This window comes from Mustelus asterias, chromosome X, assembly GCF_964213995.1.
Source record: "Mustelus asterias chromosome X, sMusAst1.hap1.1, whole genome shotgun sequence".
Lineage (NCBI taxonomy): Eukaryota > Metazoa > Chordata > Chondrichthyes > Carcharhiniformes > Triakidae > Mustelus > Mustelus asterias.
In genome coordinates, this window is record NC_135834.1 from 16448050 (window position 1) to 16467171 (window position 19122).

The 19122-nt window shown below is 45.7% G+C and overlaps 1 protein-coding gene across 1 annotated transcript in view; it reads right to left on the bottom strand.

Moving 5' to 3' along the window:
- Positions 1-8738: 8738 nt before the first annotated feature.
- The window catches only part of LOC144481854 (uncharacterized), a 302744-nt gene continuing 292360 nt past the window's right edge, over positions 8739-19122 (bottom strand). Inside the window, exons 4-7 of the mRNA XM_078201004.1 lie at positions 18311-18425; positions 17469-17593; positions 10256-10942; positions 8739-8927 (exon numbers count right to left, since the gene is read on the bottom strand). Of these exons, the coding sequence (XP_078057130.1) occupies positions 8739-8927; positions 10256-10942; positions 17469-17593; positions 18311-18425 (1116 nt within the window). The remainder of the gene's footprint in view (positions 8928-10255; positions 10943-17468; positions 17594-18310; positions 18426-19122) is intronic.

Sequence of the window (19122 nt, forward strand, 5' to 3'; positions counted from 1 at the left end):
TGTTATATCAGATGTTATTTCTCTCATGTATTATTGTGAGATGGTATTGTATTCTGGTTTGTAATTTGAAAGCATAATGTATTTTGTACTTGTAAACTGTTTGATAAATAAAAAGATTGACTCACACTGATGACTTTTGGAAACTCCTTTTGCAGGGGGTTAGAAGGGGAGCATTTACACACAGAACACACACCAAGAGAACTTTTGTGTCTTAATTTCTATCCTGCACTGACAGTGGTAACTTTGTTTTTACAGGATATTAGATCAGGATTTGAGAGCTGGAAACTCAAAGCAAACATCAGATCAAAACCTGAGAGAGTTACTCGATTAATCAGAACCTGAACGGTAGTGTATCTTTGGAAAAAGATTCAAACATCTGTGTGACTGGAAATAGGGAACAGCAAATCATGGAGAGATTTGAAATTAAGAAATCAAATATTAAAGTGAGTCATTGTTTAACCGGAGCCTGTGTAGGTCAGTTCGGACAGGGTAATAGGTGAGTGAATGAGTCAGTGCAGCGGACAGGGATTTATATAAACTCAATTTATCATAGGTTGAATGTGGGAGGCTGGTCAGTCAAGCCTCGGGGAAATAAGGGAATGAATAAAAGTTTCAGAAACATAAACTGACACAAAGCCATATCAAGTGATGTTGCTGGGATATGTTAGCGACAGGAGGTGAGTAAATTTAAACCACATTGATTTCTCATCTCTCTGTAAACAGGAAGATGTTTTTGATTTCACTGCTTATTTATAACTGGGGACATATTTCCCCGACCCTCAAGATAGGACGAACTCAAAATGTTAGTTTATTTACAAACACTCAAAACGCAGGCACGGGAGTCTCAACAGTTCCCCCTTTGCATTCATACGAAGTGAATGCGAAGTGATGCATTTTGGTAGAACTAACGTAAGGGGGAGCTATACGATAAATGGCAGAACCATAAAGGGTGCAGATACGCAAAGGGACCTGGGTGTGCAAGTCCACAGATCCTTGAAGGTGACGTCACAGGTGGAGAAGGTAGTGAATAAGGCATATGGCATGCTTGCCTTTATAGGACGGGGCATAGAGTATAAAAGTTGGGGTCTGATGTTGCAGTTGTATAGGACGTTGGTTCGGCCGCATTTGGAATACTGCGTCCAGTTCTGCTCGCCACACTACCAGGACGTGGAGGCTTGAGAGAGAGTACAGAGGAGGTATACCAGAATGTTGCCTGGTATGGAAGGGCTTAGTTATGAGGAGAGATTGGGTAAACTGGGGTTGTTCTCACTGGAAAGACGGAGGATGAGGGGTGACCTAATAGAGGTGTATAAAATTATGAAAGGCATAGATAGGGTGAACGGTGGGAAGCTTTTTCCCAGGTCGGTGGTGACGTTCACGAGGAGTCATAGGTTCAAGGTGAGGGCGGGGGGGAGGTTTAACACGGATGTCAGAAGGACGTATTTTACACAGAGGGTGGTGGGGGCCTGGAATGCGCTGCCGGGCAAGGTGGTGGAGGTGGACACACTGGGAACGTTTAAGACTTATCTAGATAGCCATATGAACGGAGTGGGAATGGAGGGATACAAAAGAATGGCCTAGTTTGGACCAGGGAGCGGCGCGGGCTTGGAGGGCCGAAGGGCCTGTTCCTGTGCTGTATTGTTCTTTGTTCATACAGCATAGACAGAGGAAAGAAAGATTTACAGTGCAGAGTTCACAGAGAACAATTGTATTTCACGTGGTTCCAGAGTCCAGAATCAGAATGACTCTTAAGTGATGACAAAGTGTCAGTTTCTTTGTTATTGCCAGAGAGCTCCTTTGTTTAGGAGTCATAGACGTACATAGATTCAGGATTTTAAAAAGGTCTTTACCCAGTTCTTAAGATTTCAGAAATATCCATTATCCATAGTATTTTCCAAAAGATATACGGTGCGAGGGCTCAGTCCCCTCAGATGGGAACCCATTCTTGCAGACTGCAGAGATTTGTGGTTGCAAGGTCATCTTGGCGCGAGACCCAGAGTAATGCATTGCAGGTGGTGGAATTTATTGCAATAAAAGTCTCAAAGAAGTCTAATGGTGACCAAGAAACCATTATTGATTGAACATTGGGTTCACTCATGCTGTTTCAGGAAAAAAATCTGACGACCTCACCTGGTCTGACCTACATGTGCAGCAATGTGGTTGGATCTTAAATCCCCTGATATGGCAGGGCAAGCCACTCAGTTGTGTCCAACTCGTACATAGCCAATAAAAGGTATGAAAAGGGTTGACCACTATATAGACCGTGGCACCGGAAATGACAATGGCAAATCAGCCCTGTTGACACTGCAAAGCCGAATTTTAAAAATAAATATTTCACCATGTTTGTGAACATTCTGATTCAGCCTGACAGTTGCCAGGATGTGGAATGGTGTCAGTGTCTATGGGGTGGAGTTTGTAGCACTGACTGAAGACATGTTTCTCACTATTTAAATAGAGGAAACTTCTCTTCATCCGGTACTGGATCTCAGTCCAGTCAGGATGCTGCGTGACTGCGAGGTGATGCTGTTTTCCTACACATGTAAAATTACCGGATTCATTCAGCTCAATGTCACAACCTTCCTTTGTATTTTTGTGGGTTCTCTCTCACTCCTCTTTTCTGTTTTAAGTCAATTTCAAAAGGTATCAGAAGGGAAGGATTTGCAACCCGGAAACTGAAATCAAATATCACATCAGGTTCTGACAGAGTCGCCCAATGTCACACTGGAGAACGACCATTCATCTGCTCTGACTATGGGAAAGGATTCACTCAGTCATCTCACCTGGTGAAACACCAGCAACTTCACTCTGGAGAGAGACCATTCACCTGCTCCGAGTGCAAGATGGGATTCACTCAGTCAACCCACCTGGTGACACACCAGCGAGTTCACACTGGAGAGAGACCTTTCACCTGCTCCGAGTGTGGGAAGAGATTCAGCCGGTCGTTTCACCTTCTGATTCACCAGCGAATGCATGCTGGAGAGAGACCATTCACCTGCTCCGAGTGTGAGAAGGCATTCATTACATCAACAGAATTGCTGACGCACCAGCAAGTTCACACTGAGGGTCCATTCACCTGCTCCAAATGTGGGAAGAAATTCACTTCCTCCTCCAACCTGCTGAATCATCAGCAAGTACATAGTGATGAGAGACCTTTTCAATGTCCAGGCTGTGGGAAGTGCTTTAAAAGATCGAGGGAACTCGTGTCACATCAACGTGTTCACACTGATGAGTGACCTTTCAGGTGCTCTCACTGGGACTGGATTCAGGTGACCATCAGCTCTCGCCTACACACCAGTTGTGTAATAATTGGTGAGTCAGTGTTCTGAGACTACATTATTTGGACTATGGCTCAAACGTTCGGGAGAGATGAACTGGGGCTGGTGAGTTAGCCATTTAAAAGTGACACAGCATGTGATAAATAAAGCAGTGGATAAGAGATCAAAAGTTTGTAGTTTTGCTCATGGGGAGATTATTACCAGTAGTAGGTGAATCTTTAAAAGCAAGGTCTCGTGGGCCTTATCAAATGGAATGAAAATTGAGTGAGGTGAATTTGTAAGAACACCAGATTGACTCAGTGAAGGAAACTAAGAAGCAAATCCGAAGCGGTTTGTGCCAGTTTGCCTCCAATGTAGTTTTACCCTTCAAATCATGCCCAGCTCTCTGCGGACATTCCCAGAACTAATTTACATGATGTAAGGAATAATCATTAAGACAACATATATTGATATGTAAGGAATAATCATTAAGACAACATATATTGGAAGGAATAATTATTAGGACAAGTAGGAGATAATAATTAACATAGAAGAGATAATCACTACTTAAGAAGCTCTCATATATCATCACATATCTTATTAAGCATACACTTGTACCCTTTTAAGTGCACAATACCTTACCAGGTCAGTACACATGGATACTCACATAAATGAACATAAAGGCTAAAAGAAGTCAAGCAAACACACAGAAGCTGAAAGTAATTTCTTAAATAAACGTGAGAAAGTCAGACAACGGGAAAAAAAGACTTGGCATAGCAGGATGCCCGACAATGGTTGAACAAACAACAACCTTGGCTGATTAGACAATAAACTTCAGATAAGAAGGCAAGATGTAACCACAATGATATCATAGCACATTCATTAGTGACCAATCAGAAAGAAGGCAGATAACGTAGGTCTAGTAAACCATGGTGGCTAACGAAAAGTGGCCTTGGGGTCTGCAACAAAAAAAACCTTGACTGTAAGATAAGAATAATGAAATATGAAGCTAAATGTGGATAAAAAGGACTGTCAAACCACTGGTTTTTTGGATTCATCTGGAAATCCCGGCTTTATTGAAATGTATTAGCTAATAAAGCCTTGCTGCTTGGAAGATCAAGACTCAGACTCTCTATTCTGATTGATGAACTCTTCTTGCCGTCCGCGGGGAACCACGGCAATGACAACAAAATTAAGCTCAAGCTTGGAACCTCTGACGCAAATCTTTGTCTCGTCACTGGACACAGGTGAGGTCCCAGAGGATTGGAGGATAGCCAATGTGGTCCCGTTATTTAAGAAGGGTAGGAAGGATAACCCGGGTAATTATAGGCCGGTGAGCTTGACGTCCGTGGTGGGGAAGTTGTTGGAGAAGATTCTTAAAGATAGGATGTATGCGCATTTAGAAAGGAATAAACTCATTAACGATAGTCAACATGGTTTTGTGAGAGGAAGGTCATGCCTCACTAACCTGGTGGTGTTTTTTGAAGAAGTGACCAAAATGGTTGACGAAGGAAGGGCCGTGGATGTTGTCTATATGGACTTTAGTAAAGCATTTGACAAAGTCCCTCATGGTAGGCTAGTGAAAAAGGTTGGATCCCATGGGATAAAGGGGGAGGTGGCTAGATGGGTGGAGAACTGGCTTGGTCATAGAAGACAGAGGGTGGTAGTGGAAGGGTCTTTTTCCGGCTGGAGGCCTGTGACTAGTGGTGTACCGCAGGGATCTGTATTGGGACCTCTGCTGTTTGTGATTTATATAAATGATCTGGAAGAAGGAGTAACTGGGGTGATCAGTAAGTTTGCGGACGACACAAAACTGGCAGGACTTGCAGATAGTGAGGAACATTGTCAGAGGCTACAGAAGGATATAGATAGGCTGGAAATTTGGGCAAGGAAATGGCAGATGGAGTTCAATCCTGATAAATGCGAAGTGATGCATTTTGGTGGGAATAATGTAGGGAGGAGCTACACGATAAATGGAAGAACCATAAAGGGTGTAGAGACGCAGAGGGACCTGGGTGTGCAAGTCCACAGATCTTTGAAGGTGACGTCACAGGTGGAGAAGGTGGTGAAGAAGGCATATGACATGCTTGCCTTTATAGGACGGGGCATAGAGTATAAAAGTTGGGGTCTGATGTTGCAGATGTATAGAACGTTGGTTCGGCCGCATTTGGAATACTGCGTCCAGTTCTGGTCGCCACACTACCAGAAGGACGTGGAGGCTTTGGAGAGAGTACAGAGGAGGTTTACCAGGATGTTGCCTGGTATGGAGGGGCTTGGTTATGAGGAGAGATTGGGGAAACTGGGGTTGTTCTCCTTGGAAAGACGGAGGATGAGGGGAGACTTAATAGAGGTGTATAAAATTATGAAAGGCATAGATAGGGTGAACGGTGGGAAGCTTTTCCCCGGGTCGGTGGTGACGTTCACGAGGGGTCATAGGTTCAAGGTGAAGGGGGGGAGGTTTAACACAGATATCAGAAGGACATATTTCACACAGAGGGTCGTGGGGGCCTGGAATGTGTTGCCGGGCAAGGTGGTGGAGGCGGACACACTGGGAACGTTTAAGACTTATCTAGACAGCTATATGAACGGAGTGGGAATGGAGGGATACAAAAGAGTGTTCTAGTTTGGACCAGGGAGCGGCGCGGGCTAATTGTTCCTGGTTTCTCGTTTCAAGGCTTCATTCTATGATCATCTTGCTGGTGCCAGTACAGAGTGAGACTGCGGATAGTTGGGAACCTGTCTCGGGGGCAGGGAATTCATATGGTGTTCGTGGAAGTGGAAATGACTAGGGTTGGGAAGCATTTTCCGATCGGGGCCATTGTGATCTCCTGGACTCGTTTCGATCGCCTCAGGGGGTCGGAGAGGAATTTCCCAGATTTTATTTTTCCCCATATTGGCCCTGGGGTTTTTCACTCTGGGTTTTCGCCTCTCCCTGGAGATCACATGGTCTGGAATGGGGGGGTGGGGGTAAGTTAATAGGTTGTAATGAACAAAGCATCGTAGCTGTGAGGGACAGCTCGGTGGATAGGATATTGGTATGTAGATAGGCTGGAAAATTGGGCGGGGATCCTGGATTCAGGATTCAATCCTGGACCGGGGAGCGGTGCGGGCTTGGAGGGCCGAAGGGCCTGTTCCTGTGCTGTATTGTTCTTTGTTCTTTGTTCTAAGCAGGATCATGAACTGAAGGAGGCTTTGAAAAAAAGAGGAAGCAACGTGTCAAGAAAAGAAAGAAGAGAACACGATTGCAGATGCTTTATCACGACTTCAATGAAAGAAGATGGAATGTTCAATGTTGGAAGAGAAAGATTGAACTGGACGATACTACTGTTATATTTGCACGTGTAGATTTTATATGTTATAGAATACTAATGGTGTAAAACCAGAGGTTATTGAAAAATGAAGCCATCTTTTCATGTTGTTCATGTTTTAAGGGGGGATGAATAATGATATTGTGCCTTTAAGAAATGCATTTATATCATGGTTCTTGTGAAGAGTATATTTATGAGCCCGCTCTGCTTAAATGGTGCTAATCTGTCTGCTCCAGGCAACCCACATGCTGAGAATGCAGAAGAGGAATTGATCCTAGAGATTGGAGAGATTGTTTTAATGTGAGGTAATGCAGTTTTTTTTGGGTTGTCCCGTGGGTTCAGAGAAGCATTTAATTAGGTTGATTGACAAGAGAAAAATTGTGCACTAATGCGAGGAGCTAGACTTACAAAGACAAGCAGGCAAATTCTGCTTTGGTTTGCAAGAAGTGTTTCTCTCTCTTTGGAGTCAGCCGTTTGGGACAAGCCATAGGTCTCTCGCTCTCTCTCCCCCAATATGTTTTGGGTGCTTGAGGACTGGAAGCCCACGTAGGCCTGTGTGTTTTTTCTAACTGGTTTTGAAGAGGAGTTTGAATCTATGAGGAATATTGCTTAAATTGGAACTAATAGAGATAGACAAGCAGTTAAGAATTGACTTTTGTCATGTTTAAGTATTTCTATTGGTAAAAATTAAGCTCATTCATTCTGTTATAGTTTGTTTTGATAAAAGCTTCCTAGTGAGTCAATAGAATCACACCTGGAATGAAACACCTTGTCCTCACACTAAACTTAAAATAAAAACAAAGTTAGAATCTTCTTTAACTTCATAATATACCTTGGGTTTCTGATATGGTCCCTAACAAAATATTCATTAACTATATAATGTAGGGAACATCAGATAACAATAGAGTGAACAACATTTCAAAAAGATTTATTTGTTGCCCAAATCCCCATTGTGAACCTGGAACTGTGTGTCAATGAATGCTGGTGGGGAGACAACAGAGAATGATCCATCCCCGGATGTTCTCAAACCACCAAACTTTCAGTTAATAGCTAAACACACTGACCAATTGCCCCACACAAGCCGATTGGAAACAAGCTCATGAGAAATCCTAAGTCAGGTTAGCAACAAGTTAAAGCTTTAGTTTGCTACTACTCAGAATGAAATTGATGGAGAACAACTGGTGGCCGTTCGAGCCTGCTCCCCCATTCATTATCATTATAGTCGATTATCCAACTCAATAGCCTAATCCAAGGCACCCCTCCCCACCCCATATTATTTGATCTCTTTACCCCAAGAGCTACATCTAACCCTTTCTTGAGAACATACAATGTTTTGGCCTTTGCTTTCTGTCATAGTGAATTCTACAGGCTCACCACTCTGCTGAAGATAATTCTCACCATTTCAGTCCTAAAAAGCTTCCCCCTTATTTTTAGGCCATGACCCATGGTTCTGGACTCTTCCTTTAACCACCCCCCCCCTCCCCCACCTCTGAATTTTATGACTGCAGTGACCCTCATTAAAGGCACTGTGATGTTTTTCCTTAATTCAAGATCTCTGTACAGTAACTCAAAATTAATGAATTTATAATGGAACATGAAGCATCAGGTCCTGAAATACTTTGCAGTCACTTCAATGAAACTTTATGAATCAGCATGACATGAATGAAGTTTGGAAGTCACTGAGTTCAATCATTTCTGACACAGCAGCAGCAACATTTGGTAAAGGTGGAACCCACAACAGAGATGGGTTTGAGGCTCACTCAGGAGAGATAACATTGGTCATTGAAATAAAATGCTAAGACTACCTGATGCACAACACAAATCCAACAGCTGGACTCTGCATACCTTGAAACTAGCCAATGCAGTAGGTGTAAAGGATCGGGAGGTAAAGTGTAAATAAATACTGGATTAGCCTATGTCAAGAAATCCAAACCGCCTTTGGCAACCAAAATCTACATGCTGCGAATGGCAGGAACAAGAGGGTGTTTGGTGCTGCCATCAGCAATGTTACATCCCTGAGATTGGTAGGTGAGTGAGTTACTCACCTATAGAAAAAAAACAGATGTCACTCTAGGTAGAACATTGTTGAGCTTTACTGCTGTGAGACAGACATCTCCCAGTCTCTGACGTTCTTCTTCAGTTTCCTGCCATGGTTAAGTTGGGCGAGGAAGCCTCATCACTTGAGCTGGAAAAGGCCATTGATCGCTGAGTGAGCAGAAAGCCACCCGGCAAAGATGGAATTCCAACTGAACTGCTCCTTCCCGGAAAACCCCACCCACTGCCACACCTTCATCACCTCCGCCTCCTTTTCTGCTGGGGGGTAGGATCCATTCCACAGGAGATGTGTGACACAAAAATCATCACACTATAGAAAAAAGAAAGGTAACAGAGGAGATTGCAACAACTACAGGGACATCTCACTCCTCAGCTGGGAAGTCCTTTGCTAGGTAGAGGCAATATTCCATCTACTCACAGCCCGAGTGCGTCCAGAAGCACAGTGTGGTTTCTGTGCTGTGTGATCTACAGTGGACATTACCTGCTCCATACACCAGCTACAAGAGAAATCTACAATTGGGATTTAATCAAAAACGCTGCCAGCTTCTGTGCTGAGAAAAGTGAAACTGAGTTTAAGTAAAGCTTTCAGTTTGAAGTACACTTTACTGGTATAATTGTAAAAGGCACCAAAAGTTTCATTCCCTGACGATAAGCATCAGCCTTGAGGTTACGTTTCGGAGCTCAGAAGCTTTGGGAACCCACACTCTCTTGAACATCTCAGGAGGTTGAAGCTTCTGTTTATCAGTGGGAGTTAACTTTGAGTCTCATTTTTCTTCAGTTCAAATGCAATGATTCTTAAAGACACCTGAAGAAATCAAAAGAAACATTTGGGTAAAGCGGAGAAAAATACCAAAAAAATTGTTGAAATTCTTCTGTTGAGGACGAGAATGGTGCTTGGTCCGTCTTTGATCTGAAAATAAAGTTGACACAGTCATGTGCATTTGAGAATGTTTGCTTCACCCTTTACAAACAAGCAGAGATTTTAACCCTTCCCACTGACAGCATGGGGACAATTTAAACGGAAGATTTGGCTTCATCCCATCTGTTATCATTCAAGACAAAATGCGTGGAAATGAGGGAATACGGGATTCAAACTGATTGTAATTCTCTATACTTCTGTCTCTGATCTACAAATACCATCTTAAGCAATTGTTTAATCAGACAGGAAAGTGCCTGCATCCTCCTGAAACAAATAGAATGACTCCAACATACATGGTCAGTCTTCTGTTTAATTCATTCATGTGATGTGAGCATCGCTGGTTAGGACAGCATTCATTGTCCATCCCTAATCGCCCTTGGGGAGGTGGTGCTAAGCTGCCTTCCTGAACCGCTGCAGTTCCTGTGGTGTATTCTTGATCGTGATTAACAGCAAAATCCAGTCAACGTAATTACTTGTGAACTTAATGGTGTCTCAGTTGCGGAAATGACTGAATGAATCCCTGCACACACATACAATGGTCTCTCAGAAGTATGGACATGATGGTGTTTCAGTTAATGAAATCAATGTTAGGGCAATTGAGCAGCCCTTTCCCTGGTGTGAACTTGCTGGTGTCTCAGTAGGTTGGATGACTGAGTGAAGCCCTTTCCACAAACAGAGCAGGTGAACGGCTTCTCTCCAGTGTGACTGCGCTTGTGTACCAGGAGGTCATTTGATCGCCTGAACCGTGCCTCACAGTGAGGGCATCCAAATGGTCTCTCATCAGTGTGAATACGTTGATGGGACTTCAGGTCCTGGGAACTTCCATAGGACTTCCCGCAGTCGGTACATATAAACAAGGTCTTGGCTGTGTGAACATGCTGGTGCCTCAGGAGGTAGGATGACCTCGCGAATCTTTTCCCACACTCGGTGCAGATGAACGGTTTCTCCCCAGTGTGAACTTGCTGGTGCGTCAACAGGTCAAATGACTGAGTGAATTCTTTCCCACACTTGGAGCAGATAAACGACTTCTCCTGAATGTGGTGTCTCTTGTGTGTCTGCAGGTTTGTCAAATTAATAAACCCCATCCCGCACTCGGAGCAGGTGAATGGTCTCTCCCCAGTGTGAATTCTCTTGTGTGTCTGCAGATGGGATGACTGAGTGAATCCCTTCCCACAATCAGAGCAGGTGAACGGTCTCTCCCCAGAGTGAACTCGCAGGTGTTTCTGCAGAGCAGATGACTGAGTGAATCCCTTCCCACACTTGGGGCAGATGATCGGCCTCTCCCCAGTGTGAGTGCGTCGATGAGTTTTCAGGCCAGAGGGATAATTGAATTCCTTCCCACAGTCTACACATTTCCACGGTTTCTCCACAATGTGAACAGTGCTGTTTCCTTCCATGTTCAAAATCTAATAATATTCAGGTCCTGATGGATCGAGTGACTCTTGTTAGATATTGATGTGATGTTTAGATTGAGTTTCCAGTCCTCATTAAATATCCTGCTAATAAAAAAATCCGTCAGTGTCAGTCCAGGTTATAAACTGAGAAGATACAAAGATTCGATTTGGTTTGAGTTTTGTATGTGTAAATGCTCCCCTTCTAATTCCCTGTAAAAGGAGTTTCCATCATTTGGACTGTGTGAGGAAACAGGAGCACCCGGAGGAAACCCACACAGACAGAGTTTCAAGTTTGTGTGTGTCCAGATCACAAACAACCTGTCCAACTCCCTCCATGCCGACACTATAGTTAAGAAACCACACCAACAACACCACTTTCTCAGGAGATGATGGAAATTTGGCATGTCCGCTTCAACTCTCACCAACTTCCACAGATGCACCACAGAAAGTATTATTTCTGGTTGTCTCACAGCTTGGTATGGCTCCTGCTCTGTCCAAGACCGCAAAATATTACAAAGGCTTAGAGTCATAGAGGTTTACAGCATGGAAACAGGCCCTTCAGCCCAACATGTCCATGCCGCCTTTTCTTTTAAATGACAAAGCTAGTCCCGATTGCCCGCACTTGGCCCATATACCTCTATACCCATCTTACTCATGTAACTGTCTAAACGCTTTTTAAAAGGCAGAATTGTAGCCGCCTCTACTACTACCTCTGGCAGCTTGTTCCAGACACTCACAACCGTGTGTGTGAAGAAATTGCCCCTCTGGACCCTTTTGTATCTCTCCCCTCTCACCTTAAACCTATGCCCTCCAGTTTTGGACTCCCCTACCTTTGGGAAAAGATATTGACTATCCAGCTGCTGGACATAGAACGTTGGTTCGGCCGCATCTGGAATACTGCGTCCAGTTCTGCTCGCCACACTACCAGAAGGACGTGGAGGCTTTGGAGAGAGTACAGAGGAGGTTTACCAGGATGTTGCCTGGTATGGAGGGGCTTAGTTATGAGGAGAGATTGGGTAAACTGGGGTTGTTCTCCCTGGAAAGACGGAGGATGAGGGGAGAATTAATAGAGGTGTATAAAATTATGAAAGGCATAGATAGGGTGAACGGTGGGAAGCTTTTCCCCAGGTCGTTGGTGACGTTCACGAGGGGTCATAGGTTCAAGGTGAAGGGGGGGAGGTTTAACACAGATATCAGAAGGACATATTTTACACAGAGGGTGGTGGGGGCCTAGAATGCGCTGCCAGGCAAGGTGGTGGAGGCGGACACACTGGGAACGTTTAAGACTTATCTAGACAGCCATATGAACGGAGTGGGAATGGAGGGATACAAAAGAATGGTCTAGTTTGGACCAGGGAGCGGCGCGTGCTTGGAGGGCCGAAGGGCCTGTTCCTGTGCTGTATTGTTCTTTGCTCTATGCCCCTCATTATTTTATAGACCTCTATAAGATCACCCCTCAGCCTTCTATGCTCCAGAGAAAAAAGTCCCAGTCTATCCAGCCTTTCCTTATAACCCAAACCATCAAGTCCTGGGAGCATCCGAGTAAATCTTTTCTGCACTCTTTCCAGTTTAATAATATCCTTTCGATAATAGGGTGACCAGAACTGTACACAGTATTCCAAGTGTGGCCTTACCAATGTCGTGTACAACTTCAACAAGACATCCCAACTCCTGTATTCAATGTTCTGACCAATGAAACCAAGCATGCCGAATGCCTTCTTCACCACTTTGTTCACGTGTGACTCCACTTTCAATGTGCTGTGAACATGTACCCCTAGATCTCTTTGTTCTGTAACTCTCCCCAACGCCCTACCATTAACTGAGTAAGTCCTGCCCTGGTTCGATCTACCAAAATGCATCAACTCGCATTTATCTAAATTAAACTTCATCTGCCATTCGTCAGCCCACTGGCCCAATTGATCAATGGACTGGGCTTGTGAACGAAGCCCAATCCATCACTCAAACCAGCCTCCCATCCATTGACACCGTCTACACTTCCTGCTGCCACGGAAGAGCAGCCAACATAATCACACACTCCACGCACCCCGGACATACTCTCTTCCACCAAGCAAAAGACACAAAAGTCTGTGGACATGTACCATACGACAAAAAAAAAGGCTTCTTCCCTGCTGCCATCAAACTTTTGAATGGACCTACCTTGCATTAAGTTGATCTTTCTCTATATCCTAGCTATGGCTGCAACATGACATTCTACACCCTGTCCTTTCCTTCGCTACGTACGGTCTGCTTTGTCTGTATAGCGCGCAAGAAACAATACTTTTCACTGTATATTAATACATGTGACAATAATGAATCAAATCAAAATCCTGTGCCTGGCGCAGGATGAGGCATCTATGTGCCCTGCTGCCTTTATAAAGATAGTGGGTTTAAGGTATTTTTTGCGGCCTCCACTGGGTGTTTATGAAGCACCATGTCTGCATAGGTTTGCTTCGGGTGTCCCAGTTTCTTCCCACAGTCCAAGGATGTGCAGGTTAGCTCAATTGGACGTGTTAAATTGCCCCTAATGTACAAAGATGTGTAGGTTCGAGGAATTAGCGGGGTAAATACATGGGGTCACTGCAGGCTCGATGGGCTGAATGGCCTGCTTCTGCACTGTGGGGATTCTGTGATAACAGTCGGTTGTCATAGTGCTCAATCATACTTCATACAAAACACTACCACACCTATGAGAGAATCTCCAAAATCCTCATCGTCCACCACCGAGAAGGACCAGCAAAGCAGGTGAATGTGAAAACCATCACCTCAGTCAGACTTGGAGAGGAACTATTTTGTCTGACATCTGGAACCGGGTGAGCAGAAATTTACTGCATTTAAATTTTGGGAAGACTGAAGTCATTGTCTTCAGTCCCCACTGCAAACTCCTCTCCTGACAACTGTCAAGGCGGAACCAGACTGTTCACATGTTGAAGTAGTTTGATTCACAAGCGGCGCCCATTGAAAAGACAGTAAGAAGTCTCACAACACCAGGTTAAAGTCCAACAGGTTTATTTGGTAGCACAAGCCACTAGTTTTAAGAGCGCTGCCTGCCCCTTCATCAGGTGAGTGGGAGTTCTGTTCACAAACAGGGCATATAAAGACACAAACTCAATTTACAAAATAATGGTTGGAATGCAAGTCTTGACAGGTAATCAAGTTTTAAAGGCACAGACAATGTGAGTGGAGAGAGGGTTAAGCACAGGTTTAAGGGATGTGCATTGTCTCCAGCCAGGACAGTTAGTGAAATTGTGCAAGCCCAGGCAAGTCGTGGGGGTTACAGATAGTGTGACATGAACCCAAGATCCCGGTTGAGGCTGTCCTCATGTGTACGGAACGTGGCTATCAGTTTCTGCTCAGCGACTCTGCGTTGTCGTGTGTCGTGAAGGCCACCTTGGAGAATGCTTACCCGAAAATCAGAGGCCGAATGCCCGTGACCGCTGAAGTGTTCCCCAACAGGAAGAGAACACTCTTGCCTGGTGATTGTCGAGCGGTGTTCATTCACCCGTTGTCGTAGCGTCTGCATGGTCTCCCCAATGTACCATGCCTCGCGACATCCTTTCCTGCAGCGTATCAGGTAGACAACGTTGGCAGAGTGCAAGACCTTTGATCCGGACCTTCAGAGCACCCTCCGTGCTCTCATCCCATGTACGCCCTGCGTTGGAGATCTCTACTGCCTCCCGAAGATATACAAGGCAAACACTCCCAGCCGTCCCATCGTATCAGGCAGTGGGACCCTGTGCGAGAACCTCTCCGGCTATGTCGAGGGCATCCTGAAACCCATTGTACAAAGAACCCCCAGCTTTTGTCGCGACACTACGGACTTCCTACAAAAACTCAGCACACATGGAGCAGTTGAACCTCGTCACAATGGATGCCTCGGCACTCTACACCAGCATCCCCCGCAACGATGGCATTGCTGCAACTGCCTCAGTACTCAACGCCGACAACTGCCAGTCTCCAGATGAAATTTTACAACTCATCCGCTTCATCCTGGACCACAATGTCTTCACCTTCAACAACCAGTTTTTTATCCAGACACACGGAATAGCCATGGGGACCAAATTCGCACCTCAATATGCCAACATCTTCATGCACAGGTTCGAACAAGACCTCTTCACCGCACAGGACCTTCAACCGATGCGATACACTAAATACATCGATGACATTTTCTTCCTTTGTACTCATGGTGAACAATCACTGAAACAACAATATGATGACATCAACAAGTTCCATCCCACCATCAGGCTCACCATGGACTACTCTCTGGAATCAGTTGCATGCTTGGACACGCATCTCCAACAAGGACAGTCACCTCAGCACTTCACTGTATCGCAAGCCCATGGATAACCTCACGATGCTCTACTTCTCCAGCTTCCACCCAAAACACGTTAAAGAAACCATCCCCTACGGACAACCCTCCGTATACACAGGATCTGCTCAGATGAGGAGGATCGCAACAGACACCTCCAGACACTGAAAGATGCCCTCATAAGAACAGGATATGGCACTTGACTCATCGATCGACAGTTCTGACACGCCACAGCAAAAAACTGCACCGACCTCCTCAGAAGACAGACACGGGACACGGCGGACAAGTTACCCTTCGTCGTCCAGTACTTCCCCGGAGCGGAGGAGCTACGACTTCTTCTCCGGAGCCTTCAACATGTCATTGATGAAGATGAACATCTCGCCAAGGCCATCCCCACACCCCCACTTCTTGCCTTCAAACAACCACACAACCTCAAACAGACCATTGTCCGCAGCAAACTACCCAGCCTTCAGGAGAACAGTGACCACAACACCACACAACCCTGCCACAGCAACCTCTGCAAGACGTGCTGGATCATTGACACGGATGCCATCATCTCACGTGAGAACACCATCCACCAGGTACATGGTACATCCACTTGAAACTCGGCCAATGTTGTCTACCTGATACGCTGCAGGAAAGGATGTCCCGAGGCATGGTACATTGGGGAGGTCATGCAGACGGTACGACAACGGATGAATGAACACCGCTCGACAATCACCAGGCAAGAGTGTTCTCTTCCTGTTGGGGAACACTTCAGCGGTCACGGGCATTCGGCCTCTGATTTTCGGGTAAGCGTTCTCCAAGGCGGCCTTCACGACAACGCAGAATCACTGAGCAGAGACTGATAGCCAAGTTCCGCACACATGAGGACGGCCTCAACCGGGATCTTGGGCTCATGTCACACTATCTGTAACCCCCACGACTTGCCTGAGCTTGCAAAATCTCACTAACTGTCCTGTCTGGAGACAATGCACATCTCTTTAACCTGTGCTTAACCCTCTCTCCACTCACATTGTCTGTGCCTTTAAAACTTGATTACCTGTAAAGACTTGCATTCCCACCATTATTTTGTAAATAGAGTTTGTGTCTTTATATGCCCTGTTTGTGAACAGAACTCCCACTCACCTGACGAAGGGGCAGCGCTCCGAAAGCTTGTGGCTTTTGCTGCTAAATAAACCTGTTGGACTTTAACCTGGTGTTGTCAGACTTCTTACTGTGTTTACCCCAGTCCAACACCGGCATCTCCATGCCCATTGAAAAGAACATTGCCCCTGACAAACATAGTGATCACGTATGCGCCAAATCGCACATTGCCCCTCACAAAGATCCACGGCGGCGCATGCGTTGTCGGGCGCGTCGCCCGCTGGTAAAATTGCGGACGTGAACTCGGGTTTTGGTGAAAAACTGCGGCTCCGCTCCGGGCAATCGGGGACCGGGAAGAGGATTTTCGGGACTTTGCAACTTACACAACATATTTACGGAGCCTTTCCGTCCACCCGCCAGATCTCTAGCTCCTGCTCACAACCATTCATAACACTCACCGAGAGCGCATCCCAGAAACACATCTCTCCATCGCCATTCCTCACACTGCGCATACTCGACTCCCGGCCCCGCCCCTCATTCACTCCGATTGGTTGGAGGACCAGCCACGCCCCTCTCTTCCTATTGGTCTGGAGCTGCTGTCAATCCGTCGGGCATTGTGAGGTGTCAGTGTGAGAGGTCAGTGAGGCTCAGAGAGTGCAGGCAGAATGAGATGGACAATTTACCTGAATCACATTCACATTGCATTAAATTTGTGACTTTGAGAAGAGCTGCTTCAATACTGTGACAGGGACACAAATCTTCTTGCAGGATTCAAACATGGACTTCCAGGAAAGATGAGCATGGATTTGGGAGATGACCAGGACATGGGAGAGGAAAAGGGGATTGGGATGGTAAGGACATTGGGTCAAGATCGTTTTTTTTTATTTTGAGAAGGGAATGATGACGGTAGATTTGAAAGAAAGAGGAACAGTACCTGAAAAGAGAGAATGATTAAAAATACCAGCCAACATGGGGACGTTGGGTGATCAGTTCACTGGGCAAAGGGTGGAATGAGCAGCAGGAGGGTGGACATGATGAGCACGGAGAGTGGAGAAACTAAAGAAAGATGTGGGTTCAGGGCTCAAAAACAGAGAAATTTAGAGACACTCAGAGCAGGTGAATGGTTTCTGCCCAGTGTGAACTCACTGGTGGAGAGTGAGCAGAGATGATCACTTGAATCCAGTCCCTGGAACACCTGAACGGTTTCTCATCAGTGTGGGCACGTTGATGGGACATCAGATCCCGGGTACTTTTAAAGCACTTCCCGCAAACTGGGCATTTAAAAGGTCTCATGTCAGTATGAACTCACCGGTGGTTTTGCAAGCTGGATAAGAGAGTGAATCCCTTGCCACACTCGGAGCACGTAAATGGTCTCTCCCCAGTGTGAAATCGCTGGTGTTGTTTGCAACCCTGTTGATCAAATTAATCCCTTCACACATTCAGGGCAGGGGAATGGCTTCTTCCCAGTGTGAACTCGCTGATATTGCAGCAGGTTCTTTACTCAGAGAGTGGTTGGGGTGTGGAATGGACTGCCTGCTGTGATAGTGGAGTCGGACACTTTAGGAACTTTCAAGAGGTTATTGGATAGGCACATGGAGCACACCAGAATGATAGGGAGTGGGATAGCTTGATCTTGGTTTCGGACAAAGCTCGGCACAACATCGAGGGCCGAAGGGCCTGTACTGTGCTATACTGTTCTATGTCCTAGGTTGGATGGCTGAGTAAATCCCTTCCCACATTCAGAGTAGGTGGATGGCCTCTCCCCAGTGTGAACTTGCTAATATTTCAGAAGATGGATGACTGAGTGAATCCCTTCCCACACTCCGAGCAAGTGAATGGTCTCTCCCCTGTGTGACCCCGCTGGTGTATCAGCAGGTCAGAGGAACAAGTGAATCCATTCCCACGCTCAGAGCAGGTGAATGACCTCTCTCCACTGTGAATCCGCTAGTGTTGCAGCAGATCAGATGAATGAATGAATCCCTTCCTGCACTTGGAGTTGGTGAATAGTCTCTGCCTCCTGTGAATTTGCTCATGTGACTGCAGGTTGGATGATCCCTTTGCACACAAGTAGCAGGTGAACGGCCTCTTCCCAATGTGACTGCACTAAAGTGTTTTCAGTTCAGAAGGTCTGAATCCCTCCTCGCAGTCCCCACATTTCCATGGCTTCTTCCTTCTGTGAACAGTGCATTTTCCTTTCATGTTCTTTCATGTTAGGAGTTGTCTATAGGCCCCCAAATAGTAATAGAGATGTGGAGGAAGAAATTGCAAAGAAGATTATGCATAGGTGTGGGGGTCACAGGGTAGTTGTCATGGGGGACTTTAACTTTCCAAATATTGATTGGAACCTTTGTAGGTCGAATAGTTCGGATGGGGCAGTTTTTGTACAGTGTGTGCAGGAGGGTTTCCTGACACAATATGTAGAGAGGCCGACAAGAGGTGGGGCCACATTGGATTTGGTACTGGGAAATGAACCGGGCCAAGTGTTGGATTTGGTTGTGGGAGAGCACTTTGAAGATAGCGACCACAATTTGGTGTCTTTCGTTATTGCAATGGAGAGGGAGAGGGCCATACGGCAGAGCAAGGTTTATAATTGGGGGAGGGGTAATTATGATGCGATTAGGCAAGAATTAGGGAGCATAAGATGGGAACAGAAACTGTCAGGGAAAGGCACAAATGAAAAGTGGAGCTTGTTCAAGGAACAAATACTGCTTGTCCTTGTCAGGCAGGGAGGAAATGGCCGAGTGAGGGAACCATGTTTCACAAAAGAGGTTGAATGTCTTGTCAAGAGGAAGAAGGAAGC